The following is a 15,832-nucleotide window of genomic DNA, read 5'->3' as shown; positions in this document are numbered from 1 at the left end:
GATTTGCATGGGGCAGGGGCAAGGAGTTCTCAGCAGGTGGGCTTAAATCAGCCTTATGCAAATTGACTAAGGGACTGGGAAAAATTAAAATAAAAATAAAAGCTTAAAGGAAGGGTAAACACTGTAGTAAGGAGCACAGACTTCTTTTTACTATTTACTTTAGCGATAGGAACCAAACATGTTAAATGCAGAGGCCCTTTAACACAGTAAATTCACTTCCGGGACTTTATTTTGTGGGTAGATCAGTCCGGAGTGTGGTCTACTGCAGCACTGTCTGGAGAAGCCAAAGACTGAACCTAAATGCCCATCAAGGGAGGACTCGTCTAGCATGTCAGAGAACTTCCAGTCACGGCCATGAGACTGGGAAAAGGCAAGGAAGAATGCTGAAATGGGAAACAGCCTGAAGATGCAGAAGGGACGACGGTATACTCCCATCTGCGTGTGCATGTGTACGCACACACTCATATAATCTGGATGTGAACTTGGTGAATTGGTGAATTCACATGGGAGAAGATAAAAAACAGAGAATTGGGTTCAGTAGGAGACTTACTTTTGAACTGTTTGCTTTTTAAAAACCATATACAGACATTACTTCAAAAAATTCATTGGCCTGGTGCAGCGGCTCACTCTTGTAATCTTAGCACTCTGGGAGGCTGAGGTGGATGGATTTCTTGAACTCAGGAGTTCAAGACCACCCTGAACAACAAAAAGATACAGGCTCTACTAAAAATAGAAAAGAAAAATTAGTCAGGTGTTGTGGCAGGCACCTGTAGTCCCAGCTACTAGGGAGGCTGAGGCAAAATGATCTCTTGAGCCCAAGATTTGAGGTTGATGTGAGCTAGGCTGATGTCACAGTACTCTACCCAGGGCAACAGAGTAAGACTCTGTCTCAAAAAAAATTCATAAATCTTTTTTTTTTGGCCGGGGCTGCGTTTGAACCCGCCACCTCCAGTATATTGGGCCGGCGCCCTACTCCTTGAGCCACAGGCACCACCCTCAAAAATATTCATATCCATAGAAATATTTAAAAAATAAAAATGAAATACAGGCTTTGGTTTGACTGATCTGCTTGAGTTTAAATCTTAATGCATAAGCTTGGGCAAATTCCTTAACCTCCCCATGCCTGAGTTTCCACGTATATAAAATGGAAACAACCCTACAAGGGGGCTGTTGTGAGAATTAATTAATGAAAAGGAGAACAGGACCTGGACAAAGGAAGCACCAAGTAAAGGGAAGGGAGAGAAACTGGCAGGGAGAGGCCGTGGCAAGGACTACTGAAGAGTGGCCACAGACTTCAACCATTCCAGTGAGATACTAAGACCCTACAGGCAGACGCCATGTCTTATACCCACCCTCTGGGGCTGAGCATAGGACTCTGCAGACAGAGTTTTGTAAGTTGTTCCTGATGGCTAGCCCCACAGACCACTGTCCTGTCCTGCTGAGCACCAGCAGTTCCTACTGAGTGTCCAACTGACACGAAGCTCTCTGAGTTCCCCACCCAGCCCCTTCTTGTCCATACCTGACGTTTAATGCCTTCTGTCCAGGGACCTCTTTTCAGAGACCCCTGCCAACACACTTTCCAGGTTCCATGATAAGAAAGAGGAGTAATAGATTGTCTGCCCTTAGGAACTAGGACACTATAAAGGGCTGATGATACTAGCTATCGCCACTGAGGCGTTCTATGTCAGTACTTGACATAGTATCTGATACGCTCAACATTTCAGAGTAGATACTATCCCTGTTTTACAAGTGATACAAAAAGGTGCAGAAAGCTAAGTAACTTGCTTAATGTCACACAGCTAACAAGTGTAAAAGCTGGATTATTATTATTTTTTTTTTGTAGAGACAGAGTCTCACTTTATTGCCCCTAGTAGAGTGCTGTGGCCTCACACAGCTCGCAGCAACCTCCAACTCCTGGGCTTAGGTGATTCTCTTGCCTCAGCCTCCTGAGTAGCTGGGATTACAGGCTCCCACCACAGCGCCTGGCTATTTTTTTGTTGCAATTTGGCCGGGGCCGGGTTTGAAACCGCCACTCTCAGTATTGGGGCCGGCACCCTACCCACTGAGCCACATGCGCCGCTTTGTTAACATTATTATTATTATTATTTTGAGACAGAGTCTCATTCTGTTGCCCAGGCTAGAGTGCTATGGAGTCAGCCTAGCTCGCAGCAACCTCAAACTTCTGGGCTTACACAATTCTCCTGCCTCAGTCTCCTGAGCAGCTGGGATTACAGGTACCTGGCTAATTTTTCTATTTTTACTAAAGGCAAGGTCTCAGTGTTGCTCAGGCTGGTCTCTAACTCCTAAGCTCAAGGAATCTTCCTACCTCAGACTCTCAGAGTGCTAGGATTACAGGTATGAACCACTGCAACCTGCCAAAAGCTGAAATTAGAATGGAGATCTGTTTGACCCCAAAGAATCTGTTCTTCTTACATATCATGGTCCTCATCACGAATCTACCACCTCTCATTCCAAACTGGAGCACCAATAAAAAACATGCCTCCTCACTTCTTGGGGGCAAGACACAATTGTAACAGGGACTTTGCCTAACAAATGCAATCAGTGTAACTTGGTTTCTTGTACCCTCCATGAATCCCCAACAATAAAAAAAAGAAAAAGACAAAACAAACAAACAAACAAACAAACCGCGCCTCCTCCAAGTCCAGCAGCATGAAGAACAGGCTATTTGAAGGACTCCCTAGGACCAAGAAGCCACTAGGGTACTGGCAGTCTCTAGATGGATGGTTTGGAAGCAATGTCTGGCCACGCTCGCCACTGGCTCTATATGGCCTCAGCACAGAGAGGATTCTGAATGTGTGCTGAGAGAGAATTCATGCCAATGAACCCTGGTTAGAGTTCTGAGTTCCTAGGGACATGACCAAAAGGAAATGTAAGATCCCCTACACATCCCTGCAGCTAGCTGTCTTTCTTTCTTTTTTTTTTGTAGAGACAGAGTCTCACTTTACTGCCCTTGGTAGAGTGCCGTGGCGTCACACGGCTCACAGCAACCTCCAGATCTTGGGCTTAAGCGATTCTCTTGCCTCAGCCTCCCGAGCAGCTGGGACTACAGGCGTCTGCCACAACACCCGGCTATTTTTTTGTTGCAGTTTGGCCCGGGCTGGGTTTGAACCCGCCACCCTCGGTATATGGGGCCAGTGCCCCACTTGCTGAGCCACAGGAGCCGCCCCGCTAGCTGTCTTTCTTGACAACTCCAATGACTTTTCCTTTCCAAATACTCTGGCTTCCTCTACCAAAACTTCTGAACATCACTTTTGGACCATCCACAGATAACCCCATTCATTCTTTTTCATCTGCTTCTTTGCACATCTGTGGATGAAGATTAGCTGCCAAGCTGACCTGGACAAAGTTCTCTCCAGCAACACTGATTTCTTGGTGACTCATTTACTTGTGCCCATAGAACACCTATGTGGCTGTTCTTCCCCTTTTCTCTATTTACTCTGCCTTTAAGCACTTTGAGTCTTAAATTGCTGAATATTTGCCCCATTTCTCTGCTTCTCTTCACATCAGCGTTCCTAGAAGAGCAACACATTGCCCCAGCTGAGTGACCTTTCTGAGTGACAGAACATTCCTTATGTTTCTGGATCCTTACCAGCCTGCTTTTTGCCCCCTGCACTCCACCGGACCCGTGATTAACAAGGTCCCTGAGAACCTTGGGGCCAGCAAATAAGAACACATTTCTCCACACTGTCTCTGTTAGCTTGGAGCTTGCAGCACAGGGAGACCACATGTGGGCACCACTTTGAACAGCAAATTACCAAGAAAAACCACAAAAATACAGAAAACATAGTACTAAATAGACTGTGAGAAGGACACTTGTTTATAGTATGAAAGCTGAACAGGAAGGTAGGCTGTCACCTGCTCGACCTCAGCGGAGAAGATGCGCTGGAGCAATGCAAATGCTTCCCTGCTCTGCCCATGTGTACAGGTGACCACAAAAGTGCTGCCAGTATTAATTTTGGTAAATTTTAGCAAATAGGGAAATGTGCAAATGCAGAATTCATGAGTAATGAGGATCAACGTGTGTGTGTTATTTATATGCCAAATGAAATTCAAGCCAAAAGACAGAGATGTGTTTGCTTTTTAGGAAGTACAGCCCGGCTCAGTCATCCAGACTGAGGGATAGTAAAGATTCAGGTAGGCTCAGGACGGGGTAATAAGACAAACACAGCCTGCGGCCATAGTGCCAGGCCTCACAGGCAATGGCTGTGACTGTCAGTCAGCAACAGATCCTAAGGGGTCCTGTCGAGAGGGGCCAAGGATAGGCCATGGTAGTGTTTTGTGCCCACGAGCAACACAGCCAAAGTGTCGGTCTCCGGTGACATGCATGTGTAAATGCACCATCCCTATCCCTTATGCCATCTCCCACAGTTGGCCTTGGGCATGAGGGGACTCGTCCTTTCTCCACCCAGATGCCTCACATGGTCCTGTCCTGAGGATTTAGAGCCTAGTGGTATGTCTGAGGGCAGCAACCACAAGGACAGGATTTAGAGCCACTCTATTGAAGAAATGACCTCCAACATGTCATAATCCAATAAGCAGCCACCTGAGGGTTGTATATCCCAGAGCTAGATCCTAGGGGGTGGGCAACCTGGGAAGGGTGAGGGCATTAAGAGTCAGCTCAAGGCTGTTTGGTCAATGAATTAACCAAACAGCCTCAAAAACTGTTGGGGACATGTTGGTGGCAGATTAATAAGCTATGACCTTTGGTAAGAATCACCACATTGCCAGTGCCTAGCCCATTGCTGGATCACAGATGTCTGTTCTAACCTAGGCGGGAGGGAGTGAAAGAAAACACAAAATGAGGGTGGCTGGCTGGGTGGCTGGCCAGGTGGCTACAGAGACTTGTATTTATTTTATGAGGCCACGGTTCCACTGAGAGCAGTAGTAGTGGCCCATTTGGCTCAAAAATAATGTACTTATATTGTTCTTCATGTTTTTCAAAGCACTTTTATATACATCATCTCATTAATGCTCAGATAAGTCTACGAGCAGGGGGGTCAGATATCGGCACACTCAGGGGGTTAGGTGAGTTAACTGAAACATGGTCAAGGTGTTTGAGCAAGGACATCCATTCATTCATGGCCAGCATCCAGGGGCACATTTCTGACAGGTTCCACGGCAGGAACTGGGTCCCAATGTGTGCACCCAGATTCCTTCACCACTACCAGGCAGGAGGCAGCTCCTCCATTCTCAGGCTCTGGCAGTAAGGATCCAGGTGGCAGCTGAGACACACAGCCTGGGCTGTGGAAGGTCCACCCTGCAGGAAGTGTGGGTTTCCAGCCTGAGGATCCACAGATCCTAAAGCCAGCGGTGCTGCTGGTCTGACCCCCTGAGCTGGGAACATTTAGCACCCATAGAAGCATTGCTGCCTGGCAATTGCTCCAGGCCATGAAACCCTGGGGCTGCTGGTTCTTGGGGTTTAGGGCAGGGGAGTCGAGAGCCTATGTTTACAGAGAGCCCCAGAGTCCCTGAGCCAGAGAAGTATGTACCACATGAGTCCCTGGCACTCTGATTCACTCTGCCCTCAAGGTGAGGTGGGCTCTTCCGTTCACACAGGAGCCAGGCCAGACTCAGTGTGCTCATTCTGGACCCGACATACTCTTTCCTCACTTGACAGTCAGAGCCCTGTCCTCCACTGTGCCACTTCCCACCTGGACTGTTAGACAGATGCCATCTTCCTGCTGCCACCTTCCAATTACTCACTCTCTCTCCAATATTTACCAGTGCTAATCCCTTGTGGTTCCCAATTCCGACCTGCAATCCATCCCTTTCCCATAATCCCTCCCTGGCTTTGGATGGAAAGCTCCTTGGGCTTTTCTGGGGCTTTCTCCACACCGTTTTCACTTGGAATCCTGGGCTCACATAAGGGGAGGAGACTCCGGTGCCGGGAGAGAAACTGGCCCTGACTGAACCAGATTGCTGATACATTCCTGACCCTGCCCGGGCATTCTGGGGTTAGCTTTCAGGGCTGGACAGACAAGCCGTGAGTGAAGACATGGGCACAGAGCAGGGTGCAGCTGGATCTAGTGGGGAGGTCTGCCCTGAAGCCAAGTTCCTGGGCTTCCCCCAAAGACCTGCCTATCTTGTGGGTTGGGAGGCTGTGCTCATCAGTTGTCCTCCCTGTGGAAGGACAGACACATGGGTCAGTGTGGGGGGGCTGTGCTCCAAGGGGTGACAGGAAGACGTAGACCCACACAGAAACCTCATGAAGGCGATTTCTGAGAGGATTGGAGGCCACAGGTAGAGCTGGGAGTGGGGAGAGGATATCCCTCACCAAGACGCTGTTGCTCCCACGGCTGTGAGAGCTGCCATGTTCCAGTACACGGAGGGGAGGGAGAGACATGGAAAATGCAGGGGTTTCCTTCACGGGAACATCTCCTTCCTTTCCCTCCCTTGTTCCTAGAGAGAGCCGGGAGAAAGCCTCACCTGAAGAAGCCTTTGCAGCCTTCACAGGTCATAGCGTTGAAGTGAAAACCTGTGGCTCGGTCTCCACACACTCCACAGATCCGGGGGACATTCCGGTCAAAGTCGCCAGGGTCAGGCAGGGAAGTGCTGGCTGCCATCGCCTCCATCCCTGTAAGAACAGCAGGCAAGTCACAGCCAGAGCCAGAGTCAGTGCCAGGATCTGCTGTCATCCTTAGTACCTACCCCTCCCCCACTGCCCCACTGCCACCAGGGGGCTCGGTAAAACTGGTAGCTCCCCAGGGCCCAGGCCTGGATGCGGATTTTTTTGGAGCACCTGCTACGTGGCTCTGCTCACTCTGCTGTCTCACAGCACTGCCCAGGAGCAGAGGCTGCATCTGCTGGGCTACTTTGGAAGAGGTGCCCCGTCCCGTCCTCGTCTGAGGAGGCATTTTACTTCTAGGGCATGAGCAATGATCCTATGGGTGGACATAATGCATGCCATGCACCGGCTCTGCCTCAGTAGCAGACCCAACCCAGCTTAGGGGCCTCTCTCTGGCTCAGCATATTCTCCTAGAGAAAACGGGGGGCCCTCCCACAACTTCAACACCCCCCCCCCCAACAGCAACAAATCCTCAGCTTCTCTCCCCATGAGCATGAGGGAAACAGAGGACTCAAGCGCCCAAGCCAGCACCCTGGGCATACAGCTCAGGACTAACAGGCACCTGCCACAGTGTCCTGGTACCAAGGTGATCAAAACACATCCTCCATTTGGTTTGCAATAATATTTAAAACATTAGTTTAGGGGCCGGATGCAGTGGCTCACACCTAGCACTCTGGGAGGCTGAGGTGGATGGATTGCTGGAGGTCAGGAGTTCAAGACCAGCCTAAGCAAAGCTAGACCCTGTCTCTACTACAAATAGAAAAACTAGCTGAGGATTGTGATGGGCACCTGTAATTCCAGCTACTTGGGAGGCTGAGGCAAGAGGATTGCTTGAGCCTAGGAGTTTGAGGTTGCTGTGAGCTATGACACCACAGCACTCTACCAAGGGCAACATAGTGAGACTGTCTCAGAAAAAATAAAAACATAGCTCAGTGGTTAGGGCACCAGCCACATGTTCTGGTACTGGTGGGTTTGAACCCAGCCCGGACCTGCTAAACAAACAAACAAAACAAAATAGCCACTCATTACCATGGGCACCTGTAGTCCCAGCTATTAGGGAGGCTGAGGCAAGAGAATCACTTGAGCCCAAGAGTTTGAGGTTACTGTCAGCTATGACACCACAGCACTCTACTGAGGATGACAGAGTGAGACTCCATCTCAATTAAAAAAAAAAAAAAACCCACTAGTTTGAATATCCTCCTGGGTCATGCGAATCATATGCAATAAACTAATTTTGTTTTCATGGCCGTTTTTCATAAATAGGCATTAGCATCTAGACATGGATTTCACATTTGAGCAAAAGGGAGACAAGGAACACAATGTAACAGCTTCGAGAGGCCCTGCTCGGGAGGCAGCTGGCTTGCGGCAGCTGGCTTGCCTCTTCCATTAGGCAAATTGGGCCCTTGGCTTTGGCTGCTGCCGCTGATCTCAACCACTGACAGGCTCAGAGCTGACTCCAGAACATCCCAGGCCTCAGTAAAACTTTTTCAGACCCTGCTGACTCCCAGTTCTCCCAGTTTCGTTTTCTTTCTTTCTTTCTCTCTTTCTTCTCTCTCTCTCTTTTCTTTTTTGAGAGTCTCAAGCTGTCACTCTGGGTAGAGTGCTGTGGTGTCACAGCTCACAGCAACCTCCAACTCTTGGGCTTAAGCAATTCTCTTGCCTCAGACTCCCAAGCAGCTGGGATTGCAGGCACCTGCCACAATGCTTGGCTATGTTTTGGTTGTAGTTGTCATTGTTGTTTGGCTGGCCCGGGCTGGATTCTAACCAGCCCGTTCCAGTGTATGTGGCTGGTGCCTTAGCTGCTTGAACTACAGGCGCTGAGCCAGTTCTCCCAGTTTCATCTGAATCCTCACAAGGGATGTTACAGGCTGACCTAAGGCAAGAAGTTCCCTCAGGTCAGAAGAAAAATAAGAGAGAAAGCCAAGAATGAGGGACAAGCGTCCCCCCTCCAGCTCAGGGTTACCATTTTCTCCCACTCCTAGGAGAGAGAGGTAGATTTTGGGGGTCCCCGTGAGGCTCTGAGCTACTTTTCATTGCCGAGATCCCCGATCTCTGATCCAGGCTTTGTAATACCGAAGCTCATTAGTCTCATGTCATTTCCTTTTCGTACCACCCCTTTTGAATGAGACCCCAGAGATGCCCAAGCCTTGAGACAGCTCTAGCAACTACTATTGCCAAATGCACAAGCCAAATACTTACTTTTAAAAAATTTCATAAAGAGCTTCATGCCAAGAAAAAGAAATAGGGCAGATAAATAAGGACACAGTCTTGTCAGTCCTGAAAGGACAGAACGAGTCCTGGTCTCAGACACAGGAGATTTCTTGACCTTCTCTTTCACCTTTACTTTTCCTGGAAACTTCAACATAATAGTGACACCATTGCCTATCCCTTTTACTGCTAGATTTATACTTGCTAAACTATAATGTTCATCTATATACACAGGATGCCCAAAATGTATGTGTATATACATTTTAGGAAAGGAGAAAACTATATTAAAATTGTAATACTCCCGACGGTGCCCTTAGCTCAGTGGGTAGGGTGCCAGCCATGTACACCAAGGCAGGCAGGTTCAAACTCAGCCCAGGCCTAGTAAACAACAATGACAACTGCAACCAAAAAAATAGCTGGGCATTGTGGCAGATGCCTATAGTCCCAGCTACTTAGCAGGCTGAGGCAAGAGAATTGCTTAAGCCCAAGAGTTAGAGATTGCTGTGAGCTGTGACATCATGGCAGTCTACCCAGGGTGACAGCTTGAGACTCTGTCTCAAAAAAAAAAAAAAAAAGAAAGAAAGAAAAACAATTGTGGCTCGGTGCCTGTAGCTCAGTGAGTAAGGTGCCGGCCACATACACAGAAGCTGGAGGGTTCAAGCCTGCCCTGGGCCTGCTAAACAACAATGACAACTGCAACCAAAAAATAGCCAGACATTGTGGTGGGTGCCTGTAGTCCCAGCTACTTGGGAGGCTGAGGCAAGAGAATTGCTTAAGCCTAAGAGTTTGAGGTTGCTGTGAGCTGTGATGCCACAAAACTCTACTGGGGGCGACAAAGTGAGACTCTGTCTCAAAAAAAAAAAAAAATTGTAGTACTCAATATATACCAGTAACAAAAGATGAACACATGTCAGTGTTTGAGCACCTTTTGTAATTTCAGAAGTCAGATGTGACTCGAGCGTTATAATTATATATAACACTATATATATATAATTATATATATACATATATATATAGAGAGAGAGACATAAAAAAAGGACAAAAGAATGATTAGCAGAAGCCTTTGAAGAGACAAGGAGTAGTATGTAAGGTGTTACGTAGCAGAAGCATTCTATTTTTTGAGTGGCAGGTATATGGTATCTTATTATTACAAGGAAAATACTATGTCTATGTTTGTATGCCTTTCTATATATATAAAATATTTCATAATTGAAAAATAGAAAAAATGCCTGTGGGTTTGTCATCATTGTCCTTATAGACCAGTGACTTTTCAACCAGTGTGCCGTGAGGGGATCTTAGGTATGCCACAAAACTTTTTAAGGATCCTTAATGAAATTATTTTTGAGAGAAGTTCAAAGCATGGCGACTGGGGTTTTTTTTTTTCACTCTATTTTTTTTAATTAACATAGTTTAAGTGTGCCATGGAAGTTTAACTACAAGTTCAAGTGTGCTGTGAGATTAAAAAGAAAAAAAAAGGTTGAAAAACACTGCTATAGACCATCCCAAGTCCCAGCTGACTCCTACAGATTTTTAGAACATAGTACCCGTCCAAGATGTGGGCAGGGATCCCAGAGGTCCAATACCATGGTTGGGTAATAGGAGAAACTGCCTAAGATGTTTGTGGCTTAACCCCGGGTTGGCTGAGATGTTATAGCTCCCAGTCATCATGATGTTTTTGCAGAGTTTAGGTCATCATCCAGGCTTCCAAACATCTGGTGGATTTGGTGGAAAACAGAGAATTCCAGGGGTGGTGGGAGTAGAAAGGCTTATCAGTCAAATCAGTTCAACAAATGTTCAGCATCATGTGAGCTCACTGGGAGATACTATGGCACAAGCAAGTTGGACCATGTATTACACAGCACAGCGGCAGTCCAGTCCTGCAGTGGGTTGAGGGTCTCCTCACCCAGGGTGAGACCCCACCGCAATGCCCTAAAAACAAAAGCCAGCCAGGCACTGGTTAGGCTGGACGGAAAGGTAGAGGCCCAAAGTGTGCACGGCCACTTTAGGGGAGCTGACAGAAGACACATATCTGCTCAGGGTTATTTGCTGCTACCAAAAGCCAGAGGCCAGGAGCAGAGCCCAGATGTGGAGAAGAGGCCTAGGATTCTATGGCCTGAGAGCTAAAAGTCCCAGGAATGACAGGCAGAGACTAAAGAGGGCAGGACAGAGAAAGAGGAGATGGAGGCTGTGTAGGAAACACAGGCGGGACGGACCCCTGGAATCCTGGCTGGGAGCCAGCAAGGACCTTCCTGAGCCCCTCTTAGCACCCATGCCCACCCTATGCCTGTAGGTTTCAGCTGCAAATGCAGACACACTGGCAAAGCTTGGGTAGTGTTCCTTTCCTTCCCTGCCCACCACCTTGCTATGACTCCCCCCACCACCACCGCAATGCCCTAAAAACAAAAGCCAGGGAAGCTGTGGCTAATGGGGAAACACTTACCTGAAGGGGCAGGTAAGCGGAGCCCAAAGGTGCTCTTCTGTGAATGCTCCAGGACACTTTAGACTGAAGAGCTTCTGAAACAAAGAAGGGTTAAGGTTTTCTCTAAAGCACAGCTCCCACCTCTTAGCCATTCTCCTGAGGAGCCCAGTGAGAGCGCATGAGAGGCTCTTTCCAGGGACTTCAGCCCCAACATTGGGGACTGTAGCTGAAGAGCCTTGTTGGGGGCTGGCATGCCATGTCATCACCGGCACAGGGCTGTGGGGCAGGGCTGGGCAGCCACCAGGACGGGCCCTCCCCGTGACAGGGAGCAGCAAGAAGCAATAGGCCGGAGGAGAGCACCCTGCTGCAGTTGTCCTCCTCTCCCAGCCCAGGCTGTCAGTGGTCTGAAGGGGGACTATCTAAGGGAGCCCCCCCCCACCCCCAACGCTGCCACGTCCCAACGGTAGGCTTGCTGCTGCTCTGGAGAGGGCCCTGGGGCAGCGCAGCAGCTGCTGAGAGTCCACTGCAGGGCAGCTGGAGAGAAGCTGAACCTGGCGGTGGTGGGTGGAGACAGCCGGCTTCAAAGGCAGGCATCTGAGATCTCTGGGGACTGGGTGTATGGTGGAGGTGCTGTAGGGGTTAAATACAGCAACACGTTGCTTTCAAACAGGATGTTTTCTGCCACTTTTAGCTCTTCCCCAGACATGCTCAACACCCCCCCGCCTCAGCAAAGGCTGCAGGGGAGCTGATTCTGTGGCCCAGGCTCTGTGTCTCAGCAGCATGACAGGTCACCAAGGTGGCGGGGGGTGGGGGTGGACTGGCACAATTTCACCCTTCCCACTTCTACCCATCCTGGCCCTGCTGCTTCACCTATAGAGACAGACACACACATACTCTCTTCCCTGATACCAACAAGAGGTGACTGGGGAAATAGACATGCAGGTATCTGACCCTGAACCGTGGCAAAGACCTTTAGCCAAACCCCAGATGGAGCAGGTCCAGACGCCCAGTTTTTATCTCTCTTCAGAGACCTCTGTCTCCTAGTGGCCTGATTAGGCAGGGAAGGGGACAACCAGAGAGGCTTCCAAGACCTGGACCCAGTCCAAGAACTACCAGCACACTGACTCATCTGCACCCTCTCCAGCACTGCCAGCTCCCAGGGGAACACCCAAGGAAAACCCCAGTGGACCACGAGTTGAGATGGCCTGAGCTAGGCCAGCCCACTCCTGAGGACCGTGGGAGTGGAGGTGTGCCTGCTGGGAACAAGCGTGCTGCTGCAGCCCTGCACACCAGGCTCCCCTTTGCTCCCTCTGCTCACACTGCCCGGTGCCCTCCAGCTGACCACACCATTCTGGACTCTACCCTATGGCTTTATCAATCTCTCAGCCTCCCATCCTGATGCTCAGGAAGGCTGAAGTGAGGGTGAAGTGGGTATAGAAAGGGTATTGCGGGCGGCGCCTGTGGCTCAGTCGGTAAGGCGCCGGCCCCATATACCGAGGGTGGCGGTCCCGGCCAAACTGCAAAAACCAAAAAATAGCCAGGCGTTGTGGCGGGCGCCTGTAGTCCCAGCTACTCGGGAGGCTGAGGCAAGAGAATCGCTTAAGCCCAGGAGTTGGAGGTTGCTGTGAGCTGTGTGAGGCCATGGCACTCTACCGAGGGCCAGAAGGTGAGACTCTGTCTCTACAAAAAAAAAAAAAAAAAAAAAAAAAAGAAAGGATATTGCTTTCCTATCCTCAGCCCTTAAGGTTTTCAGAGGTCATAGGTGACATCCAGGTAGCTCGGCACCCTTGAGCTTAAGAAAAAAAGTTGATTGAGGATCTACTAGCTACCAGGCCTGCTAAGCTCTACCTACATTATTTCAGTTAATCCTCAACAACCGTTCTGTGAGGTGGGGAGAAGTTCTATTTCATAGATGGCCAAGCCAGAATTTAGGGCACTTGGAGTGACTTGCCCAGGTCCCAGAGCAGACGAGTGGTAGCACTAGGAGCCAAAGAGGACAGACTGATTGCAGCGTCCATGTGCATGGTTTTGCCCCTGCTACCTCCTCCCATTTTCCACCATAATCGTCAGAGTTGGCCCCTATTGCTCTGCCCTGGGCCCCACTCCAAGTTCTTCATGAATACTCACTCACCAACCTGGGCACAGCCCCCCCAAAAGTGGTATGATGCTGTACGTACAGCAGGCACACCTCCACTCCCACGGTCCTCAGGTGGGTGCCATTATTATCTCTACCTTAGGGATGGAGAAACTGAGGCACGGGGAGATTGATTGTCTTTGGAGCTGAAGTTTGAATCTAGGCAGTTTAGCAAATTCATTTCCCCAACCCTAAGCCCTGGATGCCCTTCACTTCCACTAAGTTGGGGAGCAATGCAGAGAACAGCCCCTAGGTCATAAGGGAGGAATGTGCAGCCTTTTTTCCTTCCAAGGATGCCCAGGCCAGGGAACAGCAGGCCTCAGCCAGGATCTGATTTCAGCCATCCAGCCCCTCTCCTCTGGGAAAACCTTATTCAGCCGCTCCCCGCCCCGTCTCAACTTTTTACTACTGGATGGTCGGTTTAGGACAGATTATCCTCGATTTAGTTCTTCGTCCAAGTGCAAGCCTGTTGGGCAAAGACACGGGGTGAAAAAGAGGGCAGGTGGAAAACCTGCTCAGTCCCCTGCCTCTGCCATGTCACATGCCCACCCACCAGTAATTCATGTTCTGAGTACGTACAGCATCATACTGGTTTTGTGGGGGCTGTCCCCAGAGGACCCTCTCCTGACCCTGCTTCAGAAATACCCAATTCCCTAGCACTGAGCTTCAGAGAAGTGGAGGGGGAGGAGCCTGAATCTGCAGAAAGCCCCTAGCTTCCATTCCTCCTGGCCTGCATCCCACATCAAAACCCTGCCTGATGCTGACCTCAGTCTTGACCTTGTCTTAGCAAAAATGAGAAGATAACATATTTCCTTCCAGTCACCAAAGCCACAAACTTTGTTTGCCTCTCCTACACGTCTGCCTGTCAGCTCACACAACAGGCACCCACACCTTCCAGCAGCTTCTGTTAAAGGGGCATCCCCAGGAAGTCTTGCCTAGACAGCTGGTGGGGTGGTGGCTATGGTGTATTCTGGGCAGAGCCCTGGGAAGACAAGGATCAATTTAACTCCACTACAGACTGGGCTCTCCTCAGAGTCCTGAGGGTGGAAAAGCTATGACTCTAGGAAGACTACAGGGTGAACAAGAGGTCTGACCACAAAGGTCTTCTTCAGCTCTGAAAGTGTGCGATTCTCAAGCCCAGAATTCCCATGCAAGGAGGCCTTGGAAGAGTCATTCATGGAGCTTTCTCCTAGACCCCTCAGTAACAGATAAGCCCCAACACACGTCTGAGTAAATGGGATCCACTCATCCCAGAGGCCGGTGGGCAGGAAGGGCATGGCAGATGTGGCCCCTAACAGATCCAGTGGAGGATGGGAGCCCAGGAGAGGGTCCTCCCTCAGTCAGTTTGGGAAGGACAAAGTAATTAAAACTGGGCTTTCTCATTGTTGACATTGGCTCAAAGCTCCTACTCCAAGATAAAAATGGAAAACTAAGCGATTTCCCCATAGAGGGGGAGAAAATTCTTCCTCCTTCTAAAGTTGGCACACACAGAGTCACCCACGTGCTGGGCTTTCTCTGGAGTAGATAAGCCCGTGTGTCCACCAACCACAACTGCACACGCACTTCTGCATACGCATGTGCCATTTGTCATCATCCTTTTGACTTTGCCCCTAGAATGCTGAGCACCGCATGACCTACGTAACTTTCCATTTGTCATTTCTTTATTTTAATATATAACTTAGGCTTAGCAATTATCATGGCAAGCTAAGGAGATACCCATTTTACCTCCCCCCAACCACCACCAACATGTACCCACTTTCTCCACCCAGAACAGTCTCAGCATTACCTTCCGGAAGAAGTTGAGGGAAAACAGAGTGAAAATGAGGGAAAGGGGAGAGGGTGTGTTGTATAAATAGAACTTATCCAAACTACTTGTTGCCTGCAACTATCTCCTCAGTTCTTTCATACACATGGGTGAGAAGGGATGGAAATTGTTTTCTGCAGAGTATGATGTCCCAAGTAAAACCCACTAACTACTAGTCATCTCAGAAAATCTCAAGATTGGAAAGTAACTTAGCATCCCCTACTCCAAGGATCTTAAATCCTACCTATAATGTTCTAGCCAAATAGTTTTCTAGTCTATGTGTGAATATTTTTCCTAATGTGGAACTAGCTCCCACAGAAGTCCACTCTCTGGATGGCTCTATGCTCAGAAAGTTCTTCGTTATGTACAGATGAAACAGCCCCTGCAGCTTTAATTTTTAATTTTAATTTTTAGAGATAGGGTCTCATTATGTCTTGCAGAGTGAGTGCAGTCGCGCTATTCTAGCTCACTGTAACCTTGAAGTCCTGGGCTCAATCCATCCTCTGGCCTCAGCCTCTGGAGCGGCTGGGATTACAGGCCCCATGCTACTTTCACTTGCTGGTCCTTGACCAACTTTTTACAGCCAGCTTAGACGAATTTATTGCCATTCATACAGGGTTGCTAGAGGAGGGTTTGGCAAGGTCACTATAGGGTGCCATGGTGCAAATTAGAAAAAGGGGC

General features: G+C 49.1%; 1 protein-coding gene across 1 annotated transcript in view; it reads right to left on the bottom strand.

Annotated features, from left to right (window-relative positions):
- Positions 1–11,648, bottom strand: part of VDR (vitamin D receptor) — a 37,789-nt gene extending 26,141 nt beyond the window's left edge. Inside the window, exons 1-2 of the mRNA XM_053555456.1 lie at positions 11,235–11,648; positions 6,448–6,595 (exon numbers count right to left, since the gene is read on the bottom strand). Of these exons, the coding sequence (XP_053411431.1) occupies positions 6,448–6,593 (146 nt within the window). The 5' untranslated portion in view covers positions 6,594–6,595; positions 11,235–11,648. The remainder of the gene's footprint in view (positions 1–6,447; positions 6,596–11,234) is intronic.
- Between the last annotated feature and the right edge of the window lie 4,184 nt (positions 11,649–15,832).

The sequence above is a fragment of the Nycticebus coucang genome, chromosome 12, assembly GCF_027406575.1.
Source record: "Nycticebus coucang isolate mNycCou1 chromosome 12, mNycCou1.pri, whole genome shotgun sequence".
In the NCBI taxonomy this organism is placed as follows: domain Eukaryota; kingdom Metazoa; phylum Chordata; class Mammalia; order Primates; family Lorisidae; genus Nycticebus; species Nycticebus coucang.
The sequence above is the reverse complement of the archived record's forward strand: the minus strand, read 5'-3'. Positions and strand labels throughout refer to the sequence as shown.